This window comes from Desmodus rotundus, chromosome 13 (genome assembly GCF_022682495.2).
Source record: "Desmodus rotundus isolate HL8 chromosome 13, HLdesRot8A.1, whole genome shotgun sequence".
Taxonomy (NCBI): domain Eukaryota; kingdom Metazoa; phylum Chordata; class Mammalia; order Chiroptera; family Phyllostomidae; genus Desmodus; species Desmodus rotundus.
In genome coordinates, this window is record NC_071399.1 from 28,484,944 (window position 1) to 28,510,940 (window position 25,997).

Consider the following 25,997-nt stretch of genomic DNA (forward strand, 5'->3'; position numbering starts at 1 on the left):
TAATGGTAGAACTGCACCGCAGAGGTGCTAAGCAACCTTTTTTTCCTGCCATATAATATGAGGAAAAAAGTAGTAGATAAAGAACATAAAAAGGACCCTGAGCCCTGGTCTGAACAGCCACACCCACACAGCAAACAGCATGTGCTGTCAGATGGCACTCGGGTTTTCTCTGAGTCAACACACCGGGCAGCACCGACACCCAGTCGAGCAGCAGCCACTTGACCTGCCGATGCACTGTGCACACCTCCCTGAGAGACGCTTCCCGCCCTCCACTCATTTCCCTGAAGTTTTCTTCTACACACAAACTCAGCCCAGAGCAGCCTGCCTGGGCCCAGGCCTGCTTCTCCAAGGCGCACAAACACACGGCCAGCAGCCAGATCTCCATAGTTGTAGAAAGGACTCACATTTGGGCGTGTCCCCTCCCCTTGGCATCTCTCAGAGACGGGCGTGAGGATGACGGCGACGAGGCAGCACTCCTGGTGCCCATCCCGCGGGCGCGTGCCCCTTACCCCGTGACAGACGTCCCACTTTCCCAACACGCTCGCCCGGATCTATGCTCCTCACGTGACTTCCACAGCGCCCGTCAAACACCCAGCTCTGACGAGCACTTCTGTGCGCGCAGCACTCTCACCTCGGGCTCTCAGGCTCCCACCTGCTGTCCACGGAGGATGCTCCCCGGGCCGCCTCTCCCGGCCTCCTGCTCTGCCCGGCTCCGCAGCTAATCTTTCTGAGATTCAGGGTTTGATCTGATGGGTCCAGAAGGACAAGTTTCACTTCCCCTGTTCTGCCACTCTGACTCAATTTTAACATACCGAATGAGTATTTTTAACCAAATGGAGGGAAAGGGGCACCCAGCTTGGGCCTCCCGGTCTTGCGGCAGCCATTCTGTGTTGGGTTGCACTGTCACGTGAACTGCAGCTTGGGGGAAACCAGGAGGGGAATTTGGATATTAAGTGAAAAACAAAAGAGGAAAAAGACTGAGAATCAAAACAGAAACTCTATTGCCCGTTAATAACTTCGCCCTGGGCGGTTTGGGAGGACTCTGAGATGCATCCTGCGCAGCCCCCACCCGCCCTGGGGGGCTGCAGCTTCTGCCTGTCAGTGCAGGAGGGGCCATGTTCAGTTTAAATAAAAGCATTTCTGAAAAGTGTGGAGAGGGGCTGGCGGGGAGCCCGGGTCAGATGCAGAGGAGACCCTGGGGCCCCCAGGCTCCGCGTGCTCCTCCAGCAGGCGGCTCCAAACCACCCCGCTGTCCTCTGGGGAAGGTGGGGGCTGCTCCCGAGAGTTGGTCCAGTAAGACTGACTCCCTGGAAGTGAGTTCATCTGATGTCCAGGTCACCCCTGAGTATCTGTGCACCAAAGCCAGCGGCAAGGCCATTGAGGGTCTGTTCCTGACTCTGGGACCTTAAGTGTCTAGGGGCACTGTGGCCGTGGGTCCCGAGTTGCCTGGATGTGCCTTTCTTGGTTCTCAGATATGAGGACAGAAGAGCAAGAGAAGGAAGAACCATTGAGAAGGCCTCTTCTAGAGGCCCCAGGGGGGCCCCAAGGCTTATTTTCTCAGTAAAACCTAAACTGGACACTGGCCAGAAGTGCTCCCTACCATTCCTGGAGTCCCCCATGCCCCAGAGAGGACCCAAGAGGGCACAGTGTGAGAGATGCAGGACCGAGGTTGGGGTGCGGGCGTCTGCTCAGGCTCTTGTGTCTGTGATGCACAGGAAGCTTCTCTGGGACCAGGGTGGAAGCGAGGGGCTGGAATGACCAAGAGCGGAGGCCGGCACTGGTCAGGTGGCTGGTGCTCAGACAGCACGGAGCCTCCCGTTGGACAACCCTCCTGTGGCGCTGGGAGGGGTTGGCATCTTGGCTCTGATTTCTCCAAATTCCCAACCCCATTCATGTGGTTCCCTCCAAACATGCTTTAATGCCAATGAAGTGTCCTGGAGATCACTAAAATGGTATACTTTCTCAGCCCTCAAAAGACCTTTCCATCTGGTCTTGTGTTTTAAATGCAGCTTTCAAATTCTGAGCCTCCTCCTCTGGGAGGTACGCTCGGCACAAAGTGCTCACTTTGCAGAGACCAGAGGAAGGAGTGGAGAGACCAGTCTGGCTCCAGAACAGAAGGGGGCGCAGTGGTCCCCTCCAATGGGTTACTGCCAGGCAGTGATGGACCACAGCAGGAGCAATGAAGGGAGCAACTAACACTATTTGCTCCTTCAGGGTGGCTCTGGCCAGTGTTTGGGCTATTTTGTCTAACTGTGGATTCGGCCCAGTCACTGATTTCAGAATTTAACCCCTACAGGAGCTTCTTCAATTTCCCTGAACAGAAAGCACATTACTGTTTTACAAACAGATAAACTGAGGCAGCCACCAATCTCCTGGGCAGAGCCCAGGTTTTTGCCCCAGCCCCACACCATGAGGCCAAATTCAATTCTGTCTTTAAGGTTTGTCCCCCAGACTGCAGGACCACGGATTTCTGAGAAATCCCACCCGCTGGCCTTCCTCTCTGCTCCAGCCCAGCCATCCTGACCCTCCCATTCAGCTGGCCCCTGGGGGTCATAGGGTGGATTCCATGGTCTGGACCACCACCTTCCCTGCGTCTTCCCCAATCACTCGATGACCCAGCTCCTGTCCTTGGCACCCTGTGGCTACGTGACAGTAACAGGAGCAACTGGGAAGCCTGGCCAACCCTCAGGTCCACGCAGCAAGTCCAAGCTGCACTCTCAAGTCACCTGTCAGCACCTGCACCTGCATCCCCATCGCTGCAGCTTTCTCCTGACAGCCCTCCAGGACAAGCCACGTTAACTCTGACAGCTGCTACCTGACCCTCCCGGTCTGTAAAATGGGTGACATTGAGATCAGACAGTGAGGCCAAGCTCTCTAAATAGCAAAGCTCTAAATCTGATGGTGAGGACTCAGAACCAGGGCCAAATAAAATGCTGCAGAAACAGTTAAGGGCTTCTGTCCTCACTGTGGCTGTGTCCTCCCCAGCAGGACCAGATCCTAGTCACAGGGACGCCAAAGTTCTCACCACAGAAAAGCGGAGATTCAGCCAGTTAAGGAGCAACATGTACTACCACATTCCAGGAGATTTTTTGAATTTCAAGGTTGGATGAAGGCAGCCCTTCCCAGACAGGAGACTTGCTCAGCCTGCCATGGCCCTGGTGCTCTGCCAGCCCTGTGCCAGGAAGATCCGCTGGGATCTGTAGCTTCCTGAAAAGCTGACAATGGACACAGCTTTGTGTCGTTGGACTGTACTTAGCATAAGTCAGCAGACTTGCGTCACTCTGTCAAGGGGCTAATCAATACCATCTAGCTGTCGGCTTTGGTTTTGTTTTGCATTTCCCACGTGCACCTCCAGGTACCAGGCGCCCTTAGAATGAGCTCTGCTGCAGCTCTGACAGGCTTGCTGCCGGCTGAGCTCCCTCCTCTCAAGTCCAGACCAGAGCTCTGGAGCTCTCGCTCGCTAGCCAGAGGGAACTCCTTTGCTTTTGGTCGCTGAGGCCATGACTTAGAGTTATCTACCGATAACTTTGGGTGAAAGGCTCATTTACTCATAATCCACGTTCCCTGGGCGACTCCAAACTCCACGGGTACAGAGATTACATGTCATTCACGAAGACATCCTCTGTCACCCACACAAAGAAGCTACAAGAACCATCTCCGCGCTGCACAACCCAGGCAACTGCTGCTGTGAAACAGGGGCCGCCACAGCCAGGGGCTCTGACCGTCCCCGGTCCTCCTCCTGTGGGTGACTCCAGAGGGACGGTGGGTCACGGGATCCAAGGACTCACCCTCAGCAACCGAGAGCAGCCAGGAGCACCACTCAGAGTAAATGTAGTAGCTTTTCATTTCAGACACGGAGATTCGGGTAGCATTTCTGTCTCCCATGGCTGATAGGCACTCAGGGAGGCGACTCCCCTGCGGTCAGTCCTGCAGCCCTCCTGTGGTTACCCATTAGCCCTCTGCCTCTGAACTTTGCTCCCTAAAATGTGCACGAGGGCCCAGCTGACTTTTTACTTTCGTTTTTACTAAGCCAAACACTGAGAGGTGATTACTCTTCGGCAGGCTAACATCTGCCACTCCACCCGGCACATTTACACACGACTCCAGGCCAGCTGGCCAAGTACAGGGTGACGAAGAAAAAGGAATGTCTAGGTCCGCCTTGGCCTCAGTTCAAGGCACAAGGGACACCTCTGCTGGCACGGCTTCCCTGTGCTTTTAAGCAGGCAGCAGGGAGGTCAAACACAGCTATGTTCCAAACCACTTGGGGAGAGAAGCATATTTGGAGACTTTAGATCCGACAATACTGTCCAGAACGTCTCCGTGTCACTACCTTCCTCCATCTGATAAAATGAAATTCTCTGGACACTAGCAACATTTGCTAGAACAAACAGAGGTGGAGCCTTTGTTTAAAGGATGGTGAGTGAAGCAGACATATAGGCACCATATTCCCACATCCCTCTCTTCCCTTCTCAGCTTTTCATTCAAGGTTTGTGTGTCTCTAAGAGTTTGGGGTGTAAAACATGCGCCCCCGCCTGGACACCCTCTTTTAGAGCCCAGAGAAAGCTTAGCTCCCTCACATCCTGTCACAGCTGGCCCTCCCCTGCCCATCGCATGGTCTGGGCTCCACAGGGACAGTGGGAAAGGTTTCCCCTCCCTCCACACTCGGAGATCAAGGCCGTGAACGCGGTCCAAAGACCCCAGCCAGCAGGTGCCCAGTGGCGTGCTCCGCTACACGCCAATCCGGCAGCTTAGACAATGGGCCTGGGGGGCTGGGGAGTTCTGGGGTTTGGGCTTGCAGTTCCAGGGCTCCAGCCAGGGCAGAAATCTCAGCCTCCCAGCTCTGTGCTCTCCTTGGGCCTGAGTCAATCAGGCCTGGCAGGTTGGGATAGGATGTCAGAAGCAGTGACTTTCACCAAGTTGCCCGATATTTTTTTTTAATTCAATAATAACCAGATTTCTTCAAACCATGAAACATCGTACAAACAGGTTGACTAGACCCCCTAAGGAAATATCTCAATGCAAGTATTTCTCTTCCGAATAACAAACAGCACACTCTCTTTTTGTCTTTTAGGTATCACTGGCTCATCTGGGAGTTCCAAACAAGTCAAAGAGAATAAAAACAGTGAGGATAAGCGCTTCCCCTCTGCTTTCTACAGCTTCTTAAAAGATAAAAAACAGGTTTGTAAACATATAGGTGGTTACGGGCGAGACCATCAGCACTGTATTTCCGCAGATGCTTATATTCACTTAAAGCTACTTCAAACGAAACCTGGGGATCCTCCTCAGGCATCCGCACCTCTCACTTCCAGCCTCAGCACAGACATGGGCCTCTGCCTCCCGAGGTCAAAGGGAACATCAGCCCCACATCTGGCAGGCCGTTTGCTGTAAGGTCTGACTTAGCACAGATGGCACTTGTCTTGCGGAGAGAGACAGTGTAAGTCACCCGTCGGATCTCCACTTGCATCAGGCCGCTGCCCTGGAACAGGCAGAGGGACCCGGGCAGAGGCTAGAACCACACTGTTGTCTCGGCTTCCTTTGGAAAGGTCCTCACTGAAATTTAGTGTTACGTTTCCAACATGTTCACGTGAATTGATTTTTCCAAAAGAAAGGAAACATTCCAAACGTGCCCCCCATTGAGTGATCCAGTGTCTCCAGGGTACCCGGCTTCGCTATTGGTTTCCTCTAGAAATCCTTCCAGAGGGACTTTTTTTTTTGTGGCATGTGATATCCAAACCTTTTCTCTTTTTGTATTAGCTACCAGGAAGTTCAAATTTGTAATCACTTGCAATAAACAACTCACCCAGTTGTCTGAAATACATCTATTTGCTTCTTTTAATTAATTCTGATTCTGTTTTAAATTGTCCATGTCACCCTGAAACATGTTTCCAAAAAGAGAAATTTTCAATTCTAAGTAAAACTACCAGTTTTTGGGCCTGCTGAAACTAATATCCTAGAGCAGAAGAGCATGGAGTACGCGTCCCGTCCTCTGTGCTCCAGCACCCGCTGTAGGCGGTACGCTACTTCTGAAGTAGGACAGGTCAGAGGTGACATTCGAGAGATTATCCCCAGTTTCTACTTAATTAATTGATATCACATCCATTCTGGTTATCAGAGAAAACTACCATCTTGCAACTGTACTTTGCCCCCGTGGCCTCTTCTTGCAGCGAGAAGTCTGACTGTGGGATCATCTCCTAACCTGAAGGCGCTTCTTTCAATGCTCAGCCCAAGGAAAGGAAGGGACTGCAGTGCTGGGGGAGGTCTGTCCCCCGGGGACCCCCGGGCCAGCCTGGCCCAGACACGCATGAACCCATGGGTTTTCGAGGAAAGAACCAGGGCAAACTCACAGGCTGGAAAGAATGCCCAGACCGGACCGCTTCTCTGGGGGCAGGAGAACTGAAGCAACAGGTGCCAGAGCTCGGTCACAGGTCCTGCCGGTCCTGGGGATTTAGCTGGGAAGTGCCAGGCTATACTTGTGCAGGGAGGCTGGACGGTGCAGGAGGCCAGCGGAAGGATAGTGCAGGGGACCGGGGGACTGAACAGTGCAGGGACCCAAGAGGGCCGCATGGAGCCACGCTGACCCAGGGCCTCATATGTCACACAGCACTTAACTGCCACTGTCCACTTTGGGTCCTGATCACCAACAGGCAGAACCACAGCAATACAGGCATCTAATGAGTGCTAACCACTAAAGGAGAAGCCACTCAAGTCAGATGGCACCGTCCCTGCTCCTTAGCTCCACACAGGCTCACAATGGCCCCAGAACCAAGGACTCCCATTTCACGGTAGGGGATATCTAGGGGGCCCATTTCACAGGAAGTAACTTGAGGGCCTTCATTTCAAATAGAAGATGCCCTGGAGGCTCTACTTCCCCCAACGGGACACCCCTGGAACAGTAGAACCACTTGCCCAGGCTGGGTGGAGGGCAGGCTCAGGCCTTGCCTTGGCCCTCCCCCTCTAAGCCTCCAGGCACCAGGATAATAACACAGTCTTTTCACAGTTGGGGTCCCTGGTGCCACCCTAACAGAGCCCGGGGCACAGATACCCCAGGGCCAGGGCGGGTCTGGTCAGAGAACTTGGGGATTTCCTGCCCCTCCTGGACCCAACCAGTATCAGGAGCCCTCCAGACAGCGGGCTTGGCGGGAGGATGGAGAGGCAGACTGGAGCCTGCCCAGTCCTGGCATGTGCTGGGCAGGGGCAGGGCCCACACACAGCCCCTCATAGCCGCCCCACTCACTCTGCGTCAGTGGACTCAGAGAGCTAAGGTCGAGAACCTGTTATGTTAACCCTGAGTTGTTTGTACTGGTGCCACTGAGCTCAGAATCACAATCAAGAAGCAGAAGCGGTCCAGCTTCAGCTTGTGGCCTCTGTTCCTACCCCAAAGGGAAACTGAGTCTATGCCTGAGCCCCGCCCAGGCCTGAGTCCACCCCGGGGCCACCAGCCACACCAGGGCCACACACTCAGCCCTGGTCCAGGCCCGGACACCTGGCATCAGGGCAGGCTTCACGCAGGTTTCCTGGCGCTGCACCAGGCTTCTAGCGTCCTCTCCCCGAGGCTGTCCAGGACAGAGCCCTGGGGTCCCCAAAGCAGGGTAAGGCGTGGGCCTGGCTCGGACCTGTTATTTCTGACGTCTTGCACATCCCATTAAGGACAGCTGTCCAGGGAACAGATGCCACCCTGACACCCTAACAGGGTCCCACAGCAGGCCAGGGTCGCAGAGTCAGAGGCTGCCCCAAGTTCAACAGCAAACCTCCTGCTACTGGGTTCCTGAAGAAGGGAGGGGTTGCTCTGGGGAGGAAGGAACAGACAAATGCGACAAGGCTCTTTCCTCCAGCCCACTCTATTAGAATATCCCCGCTCCCTTGGAGGTCCATGTGTAAAAACATCATTTTTAGACCTGTGAGAATTTCACTGTGCCGTCTGGCTGAGCAAATGCTCCAAGCTCCCAAGCCCTTCTTCTAGTAAAAACAGAGCTTGCTATTCAGAGAGAGAAACACAGCCTGCTGACTCCCTGATGTCTGCATGCAGAGGACTGGGGCTGGGGGGCTGGGGCTCCACCCTCCCACCCGCAGGACACCCCACGAGGCAGAAAGAGCACAGCACAGAAGCCTCACTTGCAGAGTGTGCTGGACTTAAGACAAAAATGCTCCCCTTGTGTCTGCCCCTGTCATCCCAGCCACAGCAGAGACGGATGTGTGAATCCAGATTCCTCAGAACCAGAGCTCACAGTAAATCAAATAAAACCAGACCCGAAAATTGCCCAACATGTCCTTTCTAACCTTTGTAAAAAGCCTTGCAAACGGCACACATTTTTCAGTTAAAGAAATATACAGGGAAGTCCCCGCTCGCTAAGGGGACACTTGGAGCCTGTCCCTGTGCACCTTGGATGGTGCCACCCCATTCTGCCTCACCCGACTGCGGATGCCTTGAGGCCCCCCGGCGCCTCCGGGTCAGCGGCCAGAATCGACGTTGGAGGCGCCCCGGAGCTCCCCACGATGCTCCCTTCTCGGCCATCGCTTTGTCTTTCCAGCAGGGACACACAGCGGCGGCGGCAGCAGCAGCAGAGATGGAGGCTTTGATTCTTCAGATAGGCTCATGCGAGGGCCAAATGCGGCCCCTGTGCCAGGGTGACGTGGCCGAGGGCACCCAGGTGCTGCCCTGCGCACTGAGTCGGGCACACGATCTCTAGTGACTAAGTAGCAAGTCAAGTCTACCCTCTGGAGTCCTTAGCCTCCAACTCCAAGTCTCACTCCTTAATGACCACTTGTAACGACAGTCCACTCTGGGTAGCTCAGACCCTACCCTCGCCCTCAGCCTGCCTCCTGCCACCAGTGCAAGGGGGGCCACCGAGAGAAAACAACTTCAGCACTCGCCTGCCCTCCACACCTTGCAGGACAGGCGGGGGGTAGACAATGCCTGTGGTATCAGAGAAATACTCCTGCAGAGTGGGGGCAGGGCCACACCCTGCCAATCTATTTGCAAGTTCTGGCCGTTTCCTTCCTTAGAAAGGGGGGCTTGTGCTGGCTGGAGATCCGAAAGTCAAGTTATTGCTTAAGCCAAAAACACCTTCCAAGGTCAGGAAGTCTCAAGTTCAAACAAACAACTATACAACTACAAGGCAGGAGGAAGGGAGGGGAAGTGGCCCCAGGCTTTCTTGAAATAAACTGGAAGTTCCTCCGCCTGTTACTCCTGTCTGCTGTCCAGCTTTGGAAAAAGGAAATGATAATGCTGCTTTGCTTGGCAGGCTGACACTTTCCACAGAGAGATGCTGAACGTGCCCCAAGCCCAGAGGTTCCAGAAGCTAGTGCCCATGCCATTTCCCCCGTGGGGGGACGCTGGGGACTGCCTCGTGACAGCAGGGGTTGCTCCTCTGGCTCCAGATCTGTTGTCTGCTGCGGACACACTCTGCTGTTTCAGATCCTTACCTCTAACTCACAGGCAGTAAATTTCAGTGCCATTTAAAATGTAATGCTGTGGCTCGAGGGGCTTAGGCACGCTTATTGTATGCTGAAGGGTGCATAATAAGGGAGTGACGGAGGTTCACACCTAGGTCTGCCTGAAAGACCACGCTTCACCCAGTGCACCACGGTTGCCTTTTTATAAGCCAGTACGATTAGAGCAGGTGTCAATGGTTTACAGCAAATAATGTATTCATTTAATTTTAGTCTTTCAGGGCGCGCCCCTCCTCCCATGAGTGTTACTAGGCTGAGGGGACCCTATGAAACTGGGGTGCCCTTCCTGCTGGAGAATGCAAAGCCAAGGGGACAGTCTTGGTCCCAGGAACATGTGCTTCCTCGACCCCTAGGAGGTGGCAGCTTTGGTATCCATTTCCACAATACAGTGATTCTGCCCAGCACTTTGCTTGGTTATGTGGAGATTTGTGCTTCTGCGCAATAAAGTTGTCAAGAGAGAGCAGAAACAGCAGGAGGAGCAGGGGCTGGCTACTCAAGTCTCCCCTCCACCACCCTCCATGCCCACCTGGTAGCTGTGGGTGTGGCAAGCTGGAGCCTGGGGCCACCCTGAGAACTCAGGAAACAAGCTAGCTCCCTGTTCTGCATCCTTAGGAAGATGCAAGAGGAAAACCATGCGCAGAGCCTGGAAAGTCACAGTCAACATTTCCTTCACCCAGAAGCAAAAGAAAACCGTGAGGGAGATTCAAACATTAGCAGCAGGTGCTGTTAGGCCCTCCAGGTCTCACTTCTGCCCCTTGACACGGGCTTGCAAGCAGAGGCCAATCCCAACCCACAATCAGGAGGAAACAGATGGTGTGTTAGATACGGCAGGTCCAGGACGCAGTTCTCTGTCTGTGGCCAGGGAACCTTGCTTAGGTTCAGTCCAAGGGGCCCCAGGAAAAGACGCAGGGAAATGTGATAGCTCAGCCCCCCAGAGGCCGCCCGCCACTAGGTGATTAGTGGCTGCAACAGCTGCCTGTCAGGTGCAGTTTCTGAGGTGAGCGAGGTACTGAATTTCTCTCTGAGTGTCTTTCCCTTCCCCGTGGGAGTGTTAGGATATGCAGAGAAAACGGCGAAAATTTGCAATGTCGGGACCGTTCTGAGCAGCTAGTAAGTCAGAACACTCACTTGTGTGCACGTGCTGTTTAGGATTCAATGTGTTCTTTCATCGAGTGCATCTGGGTTAATCCAATTTCCCCCAAGTATCTGAATACGTTTTAAAGATGTTACTAATTAAGACCTTTTGCAAAAGTCAGTTCTGAATGTGATCCTCAGTCACAATCTGTCAGTTTCTTCATCTTACACGTTTGTAGCCTCCAGGTTTGGCAAACATCTTGAAAATTCTACGGGATTTTCCCAGCAGTCAGTGGGCATGTCTTGCTCTAAGATCCTCAATAGCTCCTCAGTGAAAAAGTACAAAAAACACTTGAGATCCACGTTCTCCCTCACCTAACGCTGGCCCTCGCTAGGTGGGCTGAGTGAGGCTTGGGGAAGCTGAAGGAACCAGGCCATTTGAGAAGCGGACTGACTTTTATTTTACACCCCAAGAGTACATTTTATACAATATGATCTCCAGTTATTGTTAATTTCATATCAATAAATGGCATGAATTTTGGCAGTAAAAGAGTCTTAAATTAATCATGTCAGGAGAGCAGGGAGTTATTTAATGGAGTATTCAACCAAATGAGATACTGGGTAATTTAAAATTCAATTCTTCTGGGACAAATGCAGGCAGCGAAGGGACCAACTACTGACCTGCTTCATCGAAGCCACACTTGAGGACTCAGGTACAAATAGCCATGTACAGAAAGCCACACAGGGTGCAACATTCAGTGGGTTTCCACGAGGCTGGCACCACACACCAGCACCGGAGGAGTCCCCAGCCTCGCCCGGCATGCCTCCCTCCCATGGACAAGTGTTGCTTCAACTTCTCTCTTAATCCTCTCCTGGGTTTTCGGTGGACGTGGTACCTGGCACCCCGCCTGGCTATGCATAGATAATTCGTTCTCCTTTCTTGTGCCTGGTAATCCCTGAGGTCCACAGGCAGCCACACACCTGGCGAACCCTCCTCCTGTTTAGCACCAGGTAGCAGCCCCATCACCTAGCCCTGCTCTCGGCCACAACCTCGCAGCCCTACCTGATGGCACTTCCTGGGGAGCCATGCTGCTGGTCACTACTAAGTTGTTCAATGTTTAATAGGGGGCTCCGAGTCAGATGCTTCTTGTCATTTTCAGTGATAACAAAGGCAGAGCGGTCTGGGAGCTGGGCTCGACGTAACATGCCAGACACTCTGTAGTTCTAGAATTCTGGGGCCTCTGTGACCCAGGAACAAAACCATCGATGGAGAAACCATAGAGAGTGTGGAACTGATTATTATTAAAAAGAAACTTATTGAATGATATGCTGAGTTTTTTAAACAAAGGGCACATCACGAATGACCAATCATGACAAACTCGAGAGATAATGCCCAGCCAGGTCATATGCATTTAGGTCTCTATTAAAACACAGATAACAGCCCTGGCTGGTGTGGCTCAGTGGATTGAGCGCTGGACAGTGATGCAAAGGGTCACTGGTTTGATTCCTAGTTGGGGCACATGCCTGGGTTGTGGGCCAGGACCCCCGTGGGGGGGCACATGAGAGGCAACTGCACATTGATGTTCCTCTCCCTTTCTTCCTCCCTTGCTTCCCCTCTCTCTATAAAATCCTTTTTAAAAAAAATTAAAAAATAAAACACAGATAACAGATGACATGGTGATTGAGGTCCTTCCTGTGTTTGCAATAATCTTTCAAGGACACAGATTGGGACGTGGCTGGGCCCGATTTCAAAGGAAGGTTTTCCCTATGCTGGGATGAACACGCAGCGCGTCAAAATGCTCACTTCTACTTTCCACGTGAGGTTCCGACACTTCTCACATTAAGCGATGGCTTGTGTCTGGGGTTGCTGCCGGTGAGGCTTCCAGATCCAGGCGGATCCTCTCTGTCACGTTCTGCCAGGGTGGGCAAATGGGCACATAGCAGGCTCTCCCTGAGTGTCTGGTAAGTGGGTGAATGATGTGTCCTTATGAAAAAGCAATCCTGCCAATACTAAGGACTGGATTTCAGAAAACAATAAATATTTTAGCTGTTTCAGAATTGATGGGAGCATAAAATTACAAAACTGATAAGCCATTGAGACCTAACACCTATGTGCATCCCATGACTTCCTGTGTTTTGTTATCATTTAAATACAAAATGAGATATTTTCCCTTCTAAAGGATTCAGAATTCAAAACCCTCAAAATTTTTTTGTCTTTAAAGACAAAGCATCCTTACCAAAGTGAAGTCACATTTGGGACATGAGTTCACCATTCCTAAAATTTTGCCAAAAATGTCATCGGTGAAACTTAACACTAGTTCTTTCCTTTGGTGAATTAGTGCCACAGCCCTGTGGTGTGACTATAAAAATAAGAAATTGGTTTTCATGCTTTGGGGACTGGATTCATTTCTTTAATACTATTAATAACGAAATAAAACAAAAAGCCAGAACATTTGCTGAAACCCTAATGCAGACACACACAAACCACTTAATCTCTGAAATGTAGGAAGAACAGCTCTCTTTTGTAGAGTCAAACTCACAGCTTTAAATGTTATTGAAGGTCTCCTCCCCAAAGTGACATTTCTTCTCAGCAATTGTGTGTCTTTGGGGATTTAAGCTGGGATAAATGTCCGTCTGCGGGAAAGAAGAAAACACTCCGCCATGAACTCCTTCCCCGAAGAGCGGTGCGCTGAAGCCCACGCCCACCGCGCCGGCCGTGTTAAGAGCACCACTCTGCAGAACCCCATCTAGGCAGCACGGCCCCTAACGCGTCCCCTCCTTTCCAAGCTGTGGCCTCTCATACGCTTCCTTTTCTTCTCATGTGCCTGGGAAATCTCCACGTTTCATTATTGTGATTGCTAATTGAAAAACATAGTTATTAGTATGTAATAATAGTGGCCGCAACACTGCTGAATGCATGAGCAAGGCACTCAGTCAGTTCGTTCATGTGTGACAAAGGCACCGGCAGGCCTTTGCTGAGAGCCTCCTGCAGGCAGCTCGAAGTGCCTTTATGTGAATTTAACTTACTTGTTCTTCACAGCAACCTGACAAAGACGCTGTTCTAATGCATCCACTTTACAGGCGGGGAAACTGAGGCACCTCGTGCTGATAGATGGCAGAGCTGGGATTTGAACCCAAGGTTATGGCTCCACTTGATGATTTCAGTTTCTAATACTCACTTGCTCCCTGCAGTGGTGCTGTGATTATCCCCCAAAGTAGAAAACCTCATTCCGCATTTTATCCAAATAGAACTACAAGAATGTTGCTATATTTCAACTTTGGCACTTAACTAGAATTAGAATTTAGGCAGCTAGATTTTTGTATGTGCGTCAGACAACTGTAATAGCTTGTTTTCAGAGCTACAACAAATATTTCTTTCTCTAAAACCAGAGGTATAAAATAAATGTGATCAGATAAAGGCTTAGTTGATCAGAAATACAGGAATGTGAAAATACTACTTAGTACAAATCCAGCTGCAGGGGTCAATGGTCCACACTTCCACAGAGATGATCATTCTGGCAGAGGTGAGTATGGACACCTGGACGGAGCTTCCAGCCCTGGCTACCCCTGCATGTGTGTACCCGGCACGCAGACCACAGGCAGCCTCACCGTGTAGAAGTACGCTGCAGAAGACCATGTTTGGTTACACTGTGAACCAGCGGGCCTTAAGGGACTGTTAAAATTATTCTCTTCTAGAGAAAATGTGTTTACCTACTTCACAAGTAGCTGAGGCTTGGAAAGCTTTTCATTGCAAGGTTTATGAATTGTTAATAATTACAACAAAAAAAGTTTCTCGGGTCATGTTCTTCTATAGATACTAGTTCCTAAAAGTCTGATTCTGGGGAGGATCCTCAGCTATGAAGCTGAGCAGATGACCAACAGCAAAGGGTCCCTCACCAGGAATGTTTGCCGAGGGAGCTGCCGAGAACACGTGAATTGAATAAAGACTGGGGCAACCCGGCCACCCTCAGTGGTCTTTGCAGATGCAGAACCACGTGGCCCTGAGGGGGGCTCACAAGAGCCAGAACACGGTCATCGTTCTTTACAGAGCTCCGAATGTGGTAGGGAAGACACCACTGACCTGCCAGGCGATAAACAGATGATGCAAACGGCACACAGTGAAAGGCTATAAGGGAGCCACGTGGAAATAAAGGGAGGCAGGCCAGCTGACTGGTCCGGGCATCGGGTCTGGCAGGAGGGAAGCTGTGCATAAGCAAAGGTGCAGGAGGACACTGACCATACAACTGTCATCTGGAGACACTGGACACAGGCAGGCCAAGGAGGGCGACCCATGGCGAGAACCACATTGAGTTCATGGATATGGTCCCACCAACACAGGGCCCGCTTACACCAAAACACTTTTACATTTGTTTGTTTGTTTTGCTTAGACAAAGGGATAACTGCCCAGCAAAAGCAGAAACATATGTGGGGTCAATGTCTACAAATCCAAATTAAGCTTGTTCTCTTCAAGATGTTCAAAGCATGTTTTGTTTGGAATTGCCTTCAAAGTCCCCACTATGCAGCAGGTCCTGATAACATTGTTTAGTACAACACTGTTTGGTTACAATGTTGATGAGATAATGGAGGAAGCTAAATTTCATTTATAGTCTGTAAGTCATAGAACCTATTGAGGACATTAAGCGAGGACTTTACTAGAAAGGATGTACGCTGCCTTTGGAACACTCCTCTTCAGCCACCAAGAGTCTTCATTTTTACAGCCGACACTCGCTGTCTGTGACCATGTCCATTGAACACGGAAATCTCAGAGATGTTTGCAAAATATTTTGAGCAGGACTAGCAATGTTTAAAGGCACGGAATCTGAGAAGTCACCGCAGCTGCCAGGGCCACTACAGATCCCCAGCTCCCTCCGAGTCAGGGGGGCAGCGTGCACCCGCTTCACTGCAACAGACTGGGGACATGCTCACGAGGCACTCTGGCTTTGGAGTCCTTTGGAAAAGTACTTCCTTTTAGTCAAAATCTGACTCCTGGAATTTCTGCTCATTGATTCACTGCTCTTAACTGTGCCACTTGGAAGCCAGGAGAACACCTCCACTCCTTCCCCCGCTGGGCAGTAGCGGTGTGCTGGACAGGCACGCATGTGTTTCTGGCAGGTCTTCTGTTTTCCAACAATAGTCAAAGACAACATTTCAATACCTATTTTAAAAGTGAGAAGACAATGAAGTCACCCTGAGGACTATCATTCTCCCATTGGCTGGCTGGTTGTTCAGCTCTATTCAAACCTCTTTGTCTGTATTAGTCAGCGAGTGCCATACTAATGCTGCCTGACAAGCTGCCCCCAACTGAGTGCTATACAAATGGTAAGTATTATTGTCATGCTCGCAACTTTGTGTAGGTGGCTCTGCTCCACATGCCTCATTTTGGGCCTGGGCTGGAGGGGCCATGGCAGCCTTGGTTATATTTTCACGAGGGATCACTGGGGAGTGGGAAGGGCCAGCCACTATACAAGCACTTGTGAGCATGAGATCTGCCAAGGGCAGTCACACGGTCAAGTGCAAGTGAAAGGGGCACCTGCTCCTCCCACAGTGGAAGGGGAGAGTGAGTGCTTGCTAAAAGAGGACCCAAACAATCTCAAAATCCTGTAGTCACTCTCTCTCCTCTTTGTTCATGGAGGACAACATAGAATGTAAAGAAAGCCTTTCTCAAAATGCAGACACCAAAATGTGAATAAAGTTCCTTTGACTTTTACCCTCACACTCTCATAAAAAATTATTTTATTAAGAATTTAGTGTATCTTTGTTAGTAGCTGGAGATGATCATTTTCCTTTGAATGGACTCACAATTTTTTCATTCATTTATGAAGGTACAGATAATTAATTTGTAGTTTCTCAGTAACACATTTCCTTTCCGAAAATCAGAAAAACATTCACAAATATTTCATCTTTAGGTGTTTCGCCACCAGCCACAATTCCTCAATTCACATCAACATGTGCTTCCCACACTTTGCTAGTTCAACACACGTGGAGCACACTTCAGGGCCAGGCCTGGGGCCACAAAGTCAAACAGGGCACCATCCAGGCTCAGTGAATGGATGGATGTGGTATAGGAGCCACCCAGCAGACTGTACAGTGGGGAAAGCACCACACTCAGGGCTGTGGGTACAGAACGCAGGAGTACCAGAGCCATTCGGGCAACAGGAGAAGGCCTCCCCGGAGCAGCCCCGGAGCAGGTGCCTGAGGAAGAGCCCAGTGTTAGCTGAAGGGCGAGCAGGAGCCCCAGACAGAAGTGGCACAGGCACAAGGTATCCTCCCTGTTTCCCGTTTGATTCCATTTCCGGAGTCCACTGAAGGACGTGGGGCCCAGCTTTCATCTTCCCACTGACCTTAGCCTTGGCATCCTCCCAGAAGCCCTCAGCCTCAAGCTTGGGCATCAGACTCACCTGGCTAGGCCAGCCATGAGAATCTGCATTTCTAGGTAATACCCAGTGCAGGACCATACCCAACAAACCCTGTGTTAGACGGAGGAAACCAGTAAAACCTCCACGGACAATTCAAAAACAGAATAAATCACTAATGTCATCCCACAAGCTTCTCTTTATGCCCAGAATCTCCAAAACTCTTTCCCAAATCCCTGCTAACAAGAGCCATAAAATATTTCCAATGTAAGCTACTTGTTTATTTTTTAAACTAGTTCCCATATTTCATAGTCACACTAGCAGGCGTGGGTGGGTACCAATGCCCGTGATGGAAACCATGCTGGACAGAGTTTAATGCTGCCGGACGCTGTAACCCCTACGTTTAAAGCTCCCACGGATTCGGTGGCATGAACATCTCCGTGCAGAAACCTGCGCACCAACACGCCGCCAGCTGAGTCAGCCTTGAAGGAAGGAATCCTCTCCTCTGACAGGTGCAATTGGGTGGTGTCAGACCGCTCCATCCCCGGGGATGTCCTGGGAAACTTCTTATCCCTGAAAGCCCATTCTTGACACTCTGGTCCTTCAGCCCCCAGCCTGCTGCCACACTAAGCATGCCTCAGCCAGACACCATCTTCCTAGGGAGGGTTTATGGCCAGAGAGCAATGAGCAGCCTGGGAGATTCAGGTAACGGCAGATGGGCCTCACAGTCCTCTTATTTTCTTCTCATTGCCCATGTCCAGTCAGGTCAGCCGACCTTCAAAACATGTCCAGCACCCCACTGTCCACACCACCTGCCACCTGTGCTCCTGCTATTCTGGTCCCAGTGGCCGTCTACCTTCTCCTGGACCTGAACTGGCAGTGGCCCCCCTTTCCCTTGGCTCCCTCTGTTTCTTCAACAAGCAGCCAGATGAGCCTTTAAAAGCCAGATGAGATAATATCACAATTCTGCTTAAATGTCTCAAAGGCCTGTGATTTCCCTCAGAGTCTGAGCTGAGGTTGGAGCTGGGACCCACAGTTCATGTGCAGTGTGGGCGTCATGAATGACTGTGTCCCTCCAAAATCTACAGGCTGAAGTCCCAATCCCCCAAACCTCATAATGTGACTGTATTTGAAGATAGGGCCTTTAAAGACATAATTAGGGTAAAATGAAGTCATTAGAGTGGGCCCTAATCCAATGTGACTAGTATCCTTATAAGAAAGGGAGATCAGCCCTGGCTGGTGTGGCTCAGTGGGTTGAGTTGCAGGTCTGCAAACCGAAGGACCGCTGGTTCAATTCCCAGTCAGGGCACATGCCTGGGTTGCAGGCCAGTAGGGGGTGCGCGTGAGGCAACCATACATTGCTGTTTCTCTCCCTCTCTCCCTCCCTTCTCCTCTCTCTGAAGAGAAATAAAATCATTTAAAAAAAGAAAAGGAGGAGATCAGTATACAGATATGAAGAGGGGGATGACCCTGTGAGGACTCAGGAGGAGGAAGATGGCCATCTACATACCAGGAATGGAGGCCTCAGGAGAAATCAGCCCAGCCAACACCTTGACCTCCGACTTCCTGCCTCCAGAACTGTGTGAAATAAGGGTCTGTTGTTTAAACCTCCCAGTCTGTGGCACTTTGTTACAGCAGCCGGATATGACCAGTGCACCGGCCAAGCCCCTCCGCTGTCACTCGGGGCTCCTCCCCACTGGCCCAGCTGGCCTCCATGCTGTTCTGACCTCACACGACAAGGACTTCCAGGCTCCATAATGCAAACATGAATAGCTGTATTGCATGCAGAAGAATCTTCCAAAAGCTTGTACAAATTTTACACAAAAAGTTCCTAGGGTGTGTTTGGGAATTTCTGGGTTAACTATTTATTTTCGTGTATTAACCCAAGCAGACCCTTCACGGGACTGCCTGGGACTGGAGGGGGTGTGGCAGGGTGGCCTGGCTCCTCGCAGGGTTGTAGGATTTGGGCTGGTGCAGAGCCAGTGGGGAAGTTCAGCCCCAGTGATGCCAACAGCAGGTCACAGACCTCAGCTGGGGGACCTGAAGGAGCAGGTGAGCATCATCAGGGACCCTGTGGGTGGACAAGTCACAACAAGCCCTGCTAATGGGGAAGGGAAGGAAGCCAGAGACCAGAGCCCCTGGAAGCATGAGGGAAGTGTCCTGGCAGGAGCAGGACACATTACGGCAGGGGACCAGAGACGACAAGAGAGCAGAGCTCTCCATGGTCCAGGAATGGGGGGTGACACAGCCAGAGGTGGGCGTGTTCTCGGCTGGACAGGTTGTCCTAGGTGGGGGACCCAGGGGTCCTCAGGGCAGAACCTCAGGGTTCCATTAAGACAGTAATGATCAACAGCTGCGGAACGGAATAGTTTCTTCGGGGAAACCCAGAACACAGACAACCAAGATCCCTTACAAGGGAAGGCTTATGCGGGGTACAGGCTTCACAAGTTAAAATCAAGAATGTGGCTACATCATCTCCCTCACAGAGCACTTTCTACATATTTGGGCTTGTTGTTCTATGTTCTTACCCTTTCTACCCAACAGCATCTATTTACGCGCCAAAGAAACGTCACAGGTCAGGTCTGCCGCAAAAGCTACCTCCCCTTTCCGACTTCCGGCTTCTCTAGAGATCTCAGCAGTGGAACTCGCTAAAGAAAGTCCACTGCTCCTCCCAGCTGAATTTGGATATGGCGTACAGAGACCACCGCTGTGGTTTTAACCCCTTTAAAAGGAACGTGTCGGGAGGATGGACACTAGTTCCCCGAATGTTGCTATAGTGAGAGTATGGGGCAACATCCTCATCCTCCCAAAGTGGCTGAGTTAACAGCTGAGATATTAGTGAAATTTAGTTTCTTGAACTGTGGTATGCTTGGTGTAGGAGATGAGAAGATGGGACAGAATGGGTGGGAAGGAAGATGTTTGGCCCAGAGAGTGTGAGTGCCATGGCTGAACTCCAACCAGTGAGGCAGGCTCACAGCACCCTCCCCCACCATCACTCATGTTCTGATGCAAACCAGGGATCTGTTCCTTCAATATGTAAAGAGCGAAAAGTGGCTGGTCCTCGGTGGGGAAGGAGAACATTAAAATTCAAGATACGATGTTGCTTCTGCTTTTACTGTCTTGTGTGCAGCCCCATCCACCCATTCACCCATCCACTCACCCATCCACCCATCCGTCCTCATCCATTCTTCCATGACAAGAGCTAACATTGCGCAGAAGGTTAATTAATGGAGAAGGTGGCACTAGATTTAAAGACTTCTACTGCAGTGGTTCTCCAAGTTTGGTTCCTGGGCTAGCACCATCAGCATCACCTGAGAACTTAAAATGCAAATTCTCAGGCCCTGCTGCAGACGGCTGAATGAGAAGCTCTGTGGGTGGGGCCCAGGGGTCTGGGATGATTCTCTACAGATGTGTCAGATGCTCCGGTTTGAGGATGACTGTTCTGCATTCAAAATTGCTTAGTTCATCTAAATACACTAGCATTTCTCCCTCAAATATTTGTTATTTTTTCACCAATTGCTGTAAATATAAAGAGAAAACCAAAATAATGCAGATGCTGGAAAAGAAGCCCTACCACATAGAAGGAGAGCTTTTCACCACTGGAAAGTGCTCCTGGCCTTGTGGTTAAAGATCAGGTTCAAGAGCATATACAATTTACATTCTCAAGGTCAAAAGATAAGATTCACAGGCCACATGGGCAGTGTGCTTTGTCCTCCTTTGCGTGCAGACTAACCTAAATAATGTATGTTCTTGCAGAGGGGGAGCAACATATAAATCTGAATTTCAAATAGAGCAACCACATTCCGGACCAGAGGACAAAGATAAAATGCCTGCCGGTTGAGCGTAGAGGCACGGAGGGTCCCACTCCGTGCAGGTGAAATAGCCACAAAGCTCTGTGCGAGGTCACTGAACCCAAGCCCTCAGCTGTGACTCTGTCCTAGATGGGCCAGGCCCCCTGCCCTGAATGTCCACACCAACGTGCAGACCAGTGTCCTGGAGCCACCAACCCACACCCGCCAGTTATCCCAAATCACCCTGGAGGTGGGACAACTCTACTACCTCCAGGTGAAAGCCATTCTGCTGCAGATGGGGAATTCTTTTGAGGATGGACCTGGGACTTAGGCCCCAGTCGGTGAGTAGGTTTACATCGACCTACGTCCCCTTCCCCAGGCTGAGTGGATGGCACTGTGTCGATACACAGCTTGGGATACAGCCCCACCGCCCACGTCATGTCTCAGCCTCCGTTCAGCGTTGCCTCACATGTGAAATGAGTGAAAAATGCATTTGTGCCCAAGGGAGAGGCGGTGTTAGTGGGAGGTAAGCGGTTGCTTAGGTTGCTCTCCCCTAAGAAAACGACATTGGACATTCATAAAGCCGGGCATCTGTTGACCTGGATTTAAGAGTCTTGGTGAAATCTGCAGTAGCTGGCAGCACACATGTGTCGAGGGACACACACTTGAGAGTTTCTGCTTAGAATAAGATCATGGTCAAGATAAGCACCTGGCTCGCATGCCACATACATTCAGTGAGTGGTCGGCATTATTCCTGCTTTTTGGAGACAGCCTTTTAACAATTCAAAATGCACATGCGTCTCTCAGAGCTCAAGAAAAAACCTCCATCCCTAAAACCTAGGGAATGACATCACTCTTGGAAGAGTTCCCACTCCGTAATTCCGACTCCAGGCCCAATGCAGAGGGTGTGAAGAGCCGTCCCTCCCCCTCCAGGGCCAGTGGGAGCAGCCCTGGGAGTCTGCGGTCCGCTGTGCCCTTCACCTCAGCCACACGCCAAATCCTGCACCAAGCGAAACGCGACTTGGGTTTCAAACGCTCACTGCCCTTCTAAGAATAAGGGGCCAGATGGCATAGAACGGTTTCATTTTCTTTTGACCCACATACAATAAATCCAGTAACTTTAATCATAAAAATCACTATCAAAAACTAAATGTCTCTGAAAGTCTTGGTTAGACCATCCCACAGAATGATGCGTATGCTAATTGAATCATTGCTTTGCTCTCAAAAGCCACTGAGGTCTCCCACTTCTGGGGTGGGGAGGGAGAGAGAGAGAGAGAGAGAGAGAGAGAGAGAAGAAAGAGTACCACACCTAAACCACACAACTGACAAAATCGAACCTTCCAGGCAAATATCATTTAGATAATGAGGTAATGGTATATAACACAACATACAGCAACATCAGGCAAAAATTTGGCGACTTACTTTTAATGACACAGGATTATTTCCTCTTCATTTCAAGGAAAACTAGTTAATGCTGACCCTTTTCGCCTGCACAGTGCAGCAGGGAAACTCAGATGTGACGGATTGAAAGCCAATAGCAGGACACTGCCAGCTCAGCTTTTCCTGAAACCTAAACGACTCCATCCAACCTGCTCCTAGAGGCTTATTTTAAGCAATCTTTTCATTAGTACTGAAAATGAATGTCCGAGGATGCTATACTTCCACTCTGTACCCATACCATTTCCAAACATGTGTCTTAGGCAAAATTATATTTGGTGGAGAAAAGCACCACCTGATTAATCTGGAGTTTTCCTCCTCAAAATGAGCCGGTATCACCACCACAGCCAACAGCAGGCTCGAGAAGCCCTTGGCTCCGGTTATTTTCGACCCACAGATACTGATGCTTTCTCCATCGCTATGGTTGCAAACGCAGGTTGAATGAGCAGATTACAGACGACCGCTCCACGCACAGACCAGGGATCTTCTAGAAAGCCTGTGGCATCAACCTGCAATTTTTTAACTATCCTAGGCAGAATAAAATCATGCTGACTGTCCATGGAAACTCATCCGCTGCCAGACAAATGCCCATCATAGCTGCCCTTTCCTGTTATTATTGCTAGGGGAAAAAATGAAGGCTGTTATACAAAAATTAGACACATGTCCCTACGATTCAACACATGATGTCAAGCTTAAGAACATAGAATTCAAGGCCAGCAGCTCCTCCTACCAGTGTGCTTGGAAACCGCATTTAATCTCTGCACCATTTCTTCCAAAGCCATCTCTTCATTTCTCAGCCAAAACCTCATCCTCCGGCAGAACAAAACGATCCTCTGCAGCTGCTTTCCTCTGCACCAGAAGGTGCTTCAAGGGTGGGGTAGCACAAGTGGGGAGGGGGGCGCGGCAGCGAGGCTGGGGGGGCACGGCAGCGCCTCCCTTTCCTGGATTGGTCCCCAGCCCCGCCAAGGGGCGCGCCCTGCGCCAGGGTGGGGGCTGCTCAGCGGAAGCGGAAGCAGGCCCGCCCCGCATGTCCCCACGGCCACTAGGGAGCTCCGTGTGTACCCCTGCGGTCACCTGGAAGCCTTGAGTGTGCACTCCCGCGGTCACCTGGAAACCCCACGTGTGGAAGCCCAAGGTCACCTGGAAGCCCCAAATGTGCACCGCCAAGGTCACCAGGAGCCCCGCGCGAGCACCCACCCCAGTAACTTGGAACTCAAGAGTGTGCACCCACCGATTGCCCGACAGTCCCGCGTGTGCACCCCGCGGGGATCTCGGCCAGCAGCCCTCTCCCGCAAAGAGGCGAAGCCCAGCCCACTCTTCCCAGGCCCGATTCTCTGCGTACCCCTCCTCTCTCCCCCTCCCCCCTGAGGAAGGAGGGACTGAGGAGTGGCCACCGTCAAGGCAGCCCTGGAACCTGCCGGCCCCCCTTTACCTCCGGCAGTCCCCGGGCAGGTGCAGAGGCTGCAGCAGCCTACCGCACCTTGCCCGCGCCGCCGCATGGCGACCGGGAAGCCCCGCGTCCTTGGGTCCTTGGTGGGTCCTTGGGTGGCCGGGTGGACCAGCTGCTCCCGCAGCGCGCTGCCTGCCCAAGGACGCAGGCGGGGAGGGAAGCTGCGCTGCAGGCCCTCCGGCCTCACCATGGTTGGCACGAAGCCATTATGTGCATTCTACACCTCACTGCCCTGCAGATGCGAGTCATGTGTGTGCAAGGCTATGGCTGCTGCATCCCAAGGACGTGCAAGAACACGTGCGGGCACACTGGGCCCTGGATGGGGCCTCTCCGACCCAGGGGCCTTGCCGTCCTTCTGTGGTTGGCATTACAGGCAGCATGCCTCTCCTTACATGAGTATTTCAGGGAGAAGTGCCTATTTCCATGCATCGTCTGGGAAATGCATGCGAGCAGTGGCAGAGATTCGAACTGCCACTCATGTCATTATAATGCGTGTGCCAACAGCTGAGTGTGATGACTGTCAGGCACCAAGGTGTGGAAAGGTTCAGGTGACATAGCGTTTGCCCTCAGAGAGCTCGCTGCCACCTGAAATGAAAGTGTAATAACCACACAGGGAAGATGTGGGGTAAAACTAAGAAATCACTGGGGTTTTTTTTAAACATCAAAACCCATTGAATACCAGCAATTTTTCATGGTTCAAAACACAGCCCAATGAGGGGAGAGGTCTGGAAAGTCATCACCACAGGGCAGCCTTTTCCTCGTGGACCAATGTCCTGGTCTGACCTTTGCTGAAGCAAAACCCAGCTTTGCTATGGCCACACGAGCCAGACACCACCTACAGGGTGTCCGAAAACACAGGCCCTTTCCTCCCCACAGTGAAGTGGGTGCATCCGCCTTCCTACCTCTCCAGAGGCAATGACACCCACGCTTGTCCTTGACCAAAACTGGCCCCAGGGGGCCACGGTCCCTCAGGCCTCTGCAGACACATGGGGCCAGGATGTCCCGTTCCAGGCAGCTCCACCTCCTCCTCCCGTCGCCTGGTCCCCACCTGTCCTCGCACAGAAGTGTACTTGAGTGGTGCTCAAACTGGAGGCTCATTGGAATTTCCCCTAAAGGTTTGTTAACCCAGATGACCAGAGTTGGTGGTCCTGTGGGAGGGGGTGCAGGAATGTGTATTTGTACCAGGACCCCATGTGTTGGGGGTGCTGCTGGTCCACGCTTGGAGAACCACTCACTGTGAAAGTGTGTCCCACCTTTAAACCAAAAGCAAAGGAAAAGGCAAAGCCTTCTGCCCGCTGTGTTCTCACTGACTTCCATCCTCCAGTCACGCTCCTGCTTCTTCCCTGGACCCTGAAGGGCTCCTGGCTGCTGCCCCCAGTGTTGCTTCTGGGTTGAGTCTGACGGCACCTGTGATGCTGGCTCTCCTGTGTCCACATGGCCAGGCCTCAGCGCCCAGGTGTTTGACTAAACACTACTCTGGTTGTGCCTTCGAGGGTATTTTGTGGATCTGATGAACATTTAAGTAAGTAGACTGTGAGGAAAGCAAATCACCCTTCCTAATGTGGGTGGGCCTCCGGCAGTCAGCTGGCTGACCTCCCCGGAGGAAGAGGGCATTCTGCCTCCCGACGACTTCGGACTTAAGCTGCACCGCTGGCTTTCCCTGGGTCTCTGCCTGCAGCCTGGACTGACCAGCCCCCACAGCTGTGTGAGCCAGTCATTTAAAGTAAACCTCCCTCCTTCCTTCCTTCCTTCTCTCTTTCAATTCCTATCACACCTTTACTCTCCCTAAATTATAGCACAAATGGTGCTTTCTATAAAAATCATTTTCTATTTGCTTAGAGTATAAAAATGACAAAATACCACCCAATGTATATTGAGTACTGACTAAGTTCCAGGGACCCTCCCAAACTCACAGGGTGTGAAATGATTTAATCTTCACTAGGGGCTAGCAGATGGGCACTGTTGTTATCCTGTTTTACAGAATAAGGCACAGAGAGAAGTTCAGTAAGTTGCCCAAGGTCACACAGCTGGTAAGTGGCAGAGGCAGGATTCAAACTCAGATGCACACACACACAGACCTAGAAAGCAAGTGTTTGCTTCAGCGAAATGCCATATCTCAATTGGGATACTATCCCCAATGTCCCTTACAGTTAGATGGGGACAGTTAGGTAGGGTCCCAAACCCAACAGGGTATGAAGGATCTTAGCCAGAGTACCCCAAGAGCACAGGTCTGCTCTCCATACTGTTTTGGCCCCTCCCAGAGAGAAGCAGGACAGGCCGCTCATCCCTCTGCCTGAGGCCAGACGGCACCCAGGTGGGAAGGTAGAACGTAATGTTATACTTGGATACCCAGCACATCCTCTTAGCAACTGTTCCGGAAAGTTAGCCATGAAAGGGAGGTGAGAAACAGGAGAGCTGGAGGGGTGGGCAGGTCAGGTTCTG

At 51.4% G+C, this 25,997-nt stretch overlaps 1 protein-coding gene across 14 annotated transcripts in view; it reads right to left on the minus strand.

Moving 5' to 3' along the window:
* Positions 1-25,997, minus strand: part of MCF2L (MCF.2 cell line derived transforming sequence like) — a 165,905-nt gene that overhangs the window by 87,307 nt on the left and 52,601 nt on the right. For 2 of the 14 annotated variants that reach the window (XM_045186613.3, XM_045186611.3), the window contains exon 1: positions 23,538-24,391. The exons of 2 other annotated variants lie outside the window; for them this stretch is intronic. In XM_045186613.3, the coding sequence (XP_045042548.2) occupies positions 23,538-23,745 (208 nt within the window). In that variant the 5' untranslated portion in view covers positions 23,746-24,391. Of the gene's footprint in view, positions 1-404; positions 610-631; positions 3,743-3,788; positions 7,188-8,409; positions 15,680-22,835; positions 23,143-23,537; positions 24,392-25,997 lie in introns of those variants that run through there. 10 more of the 14 variants (XM_045186615.3, XM_045186614.3, XM_024578952.4 and 7 more) reach the window with 10 other exon arrangements.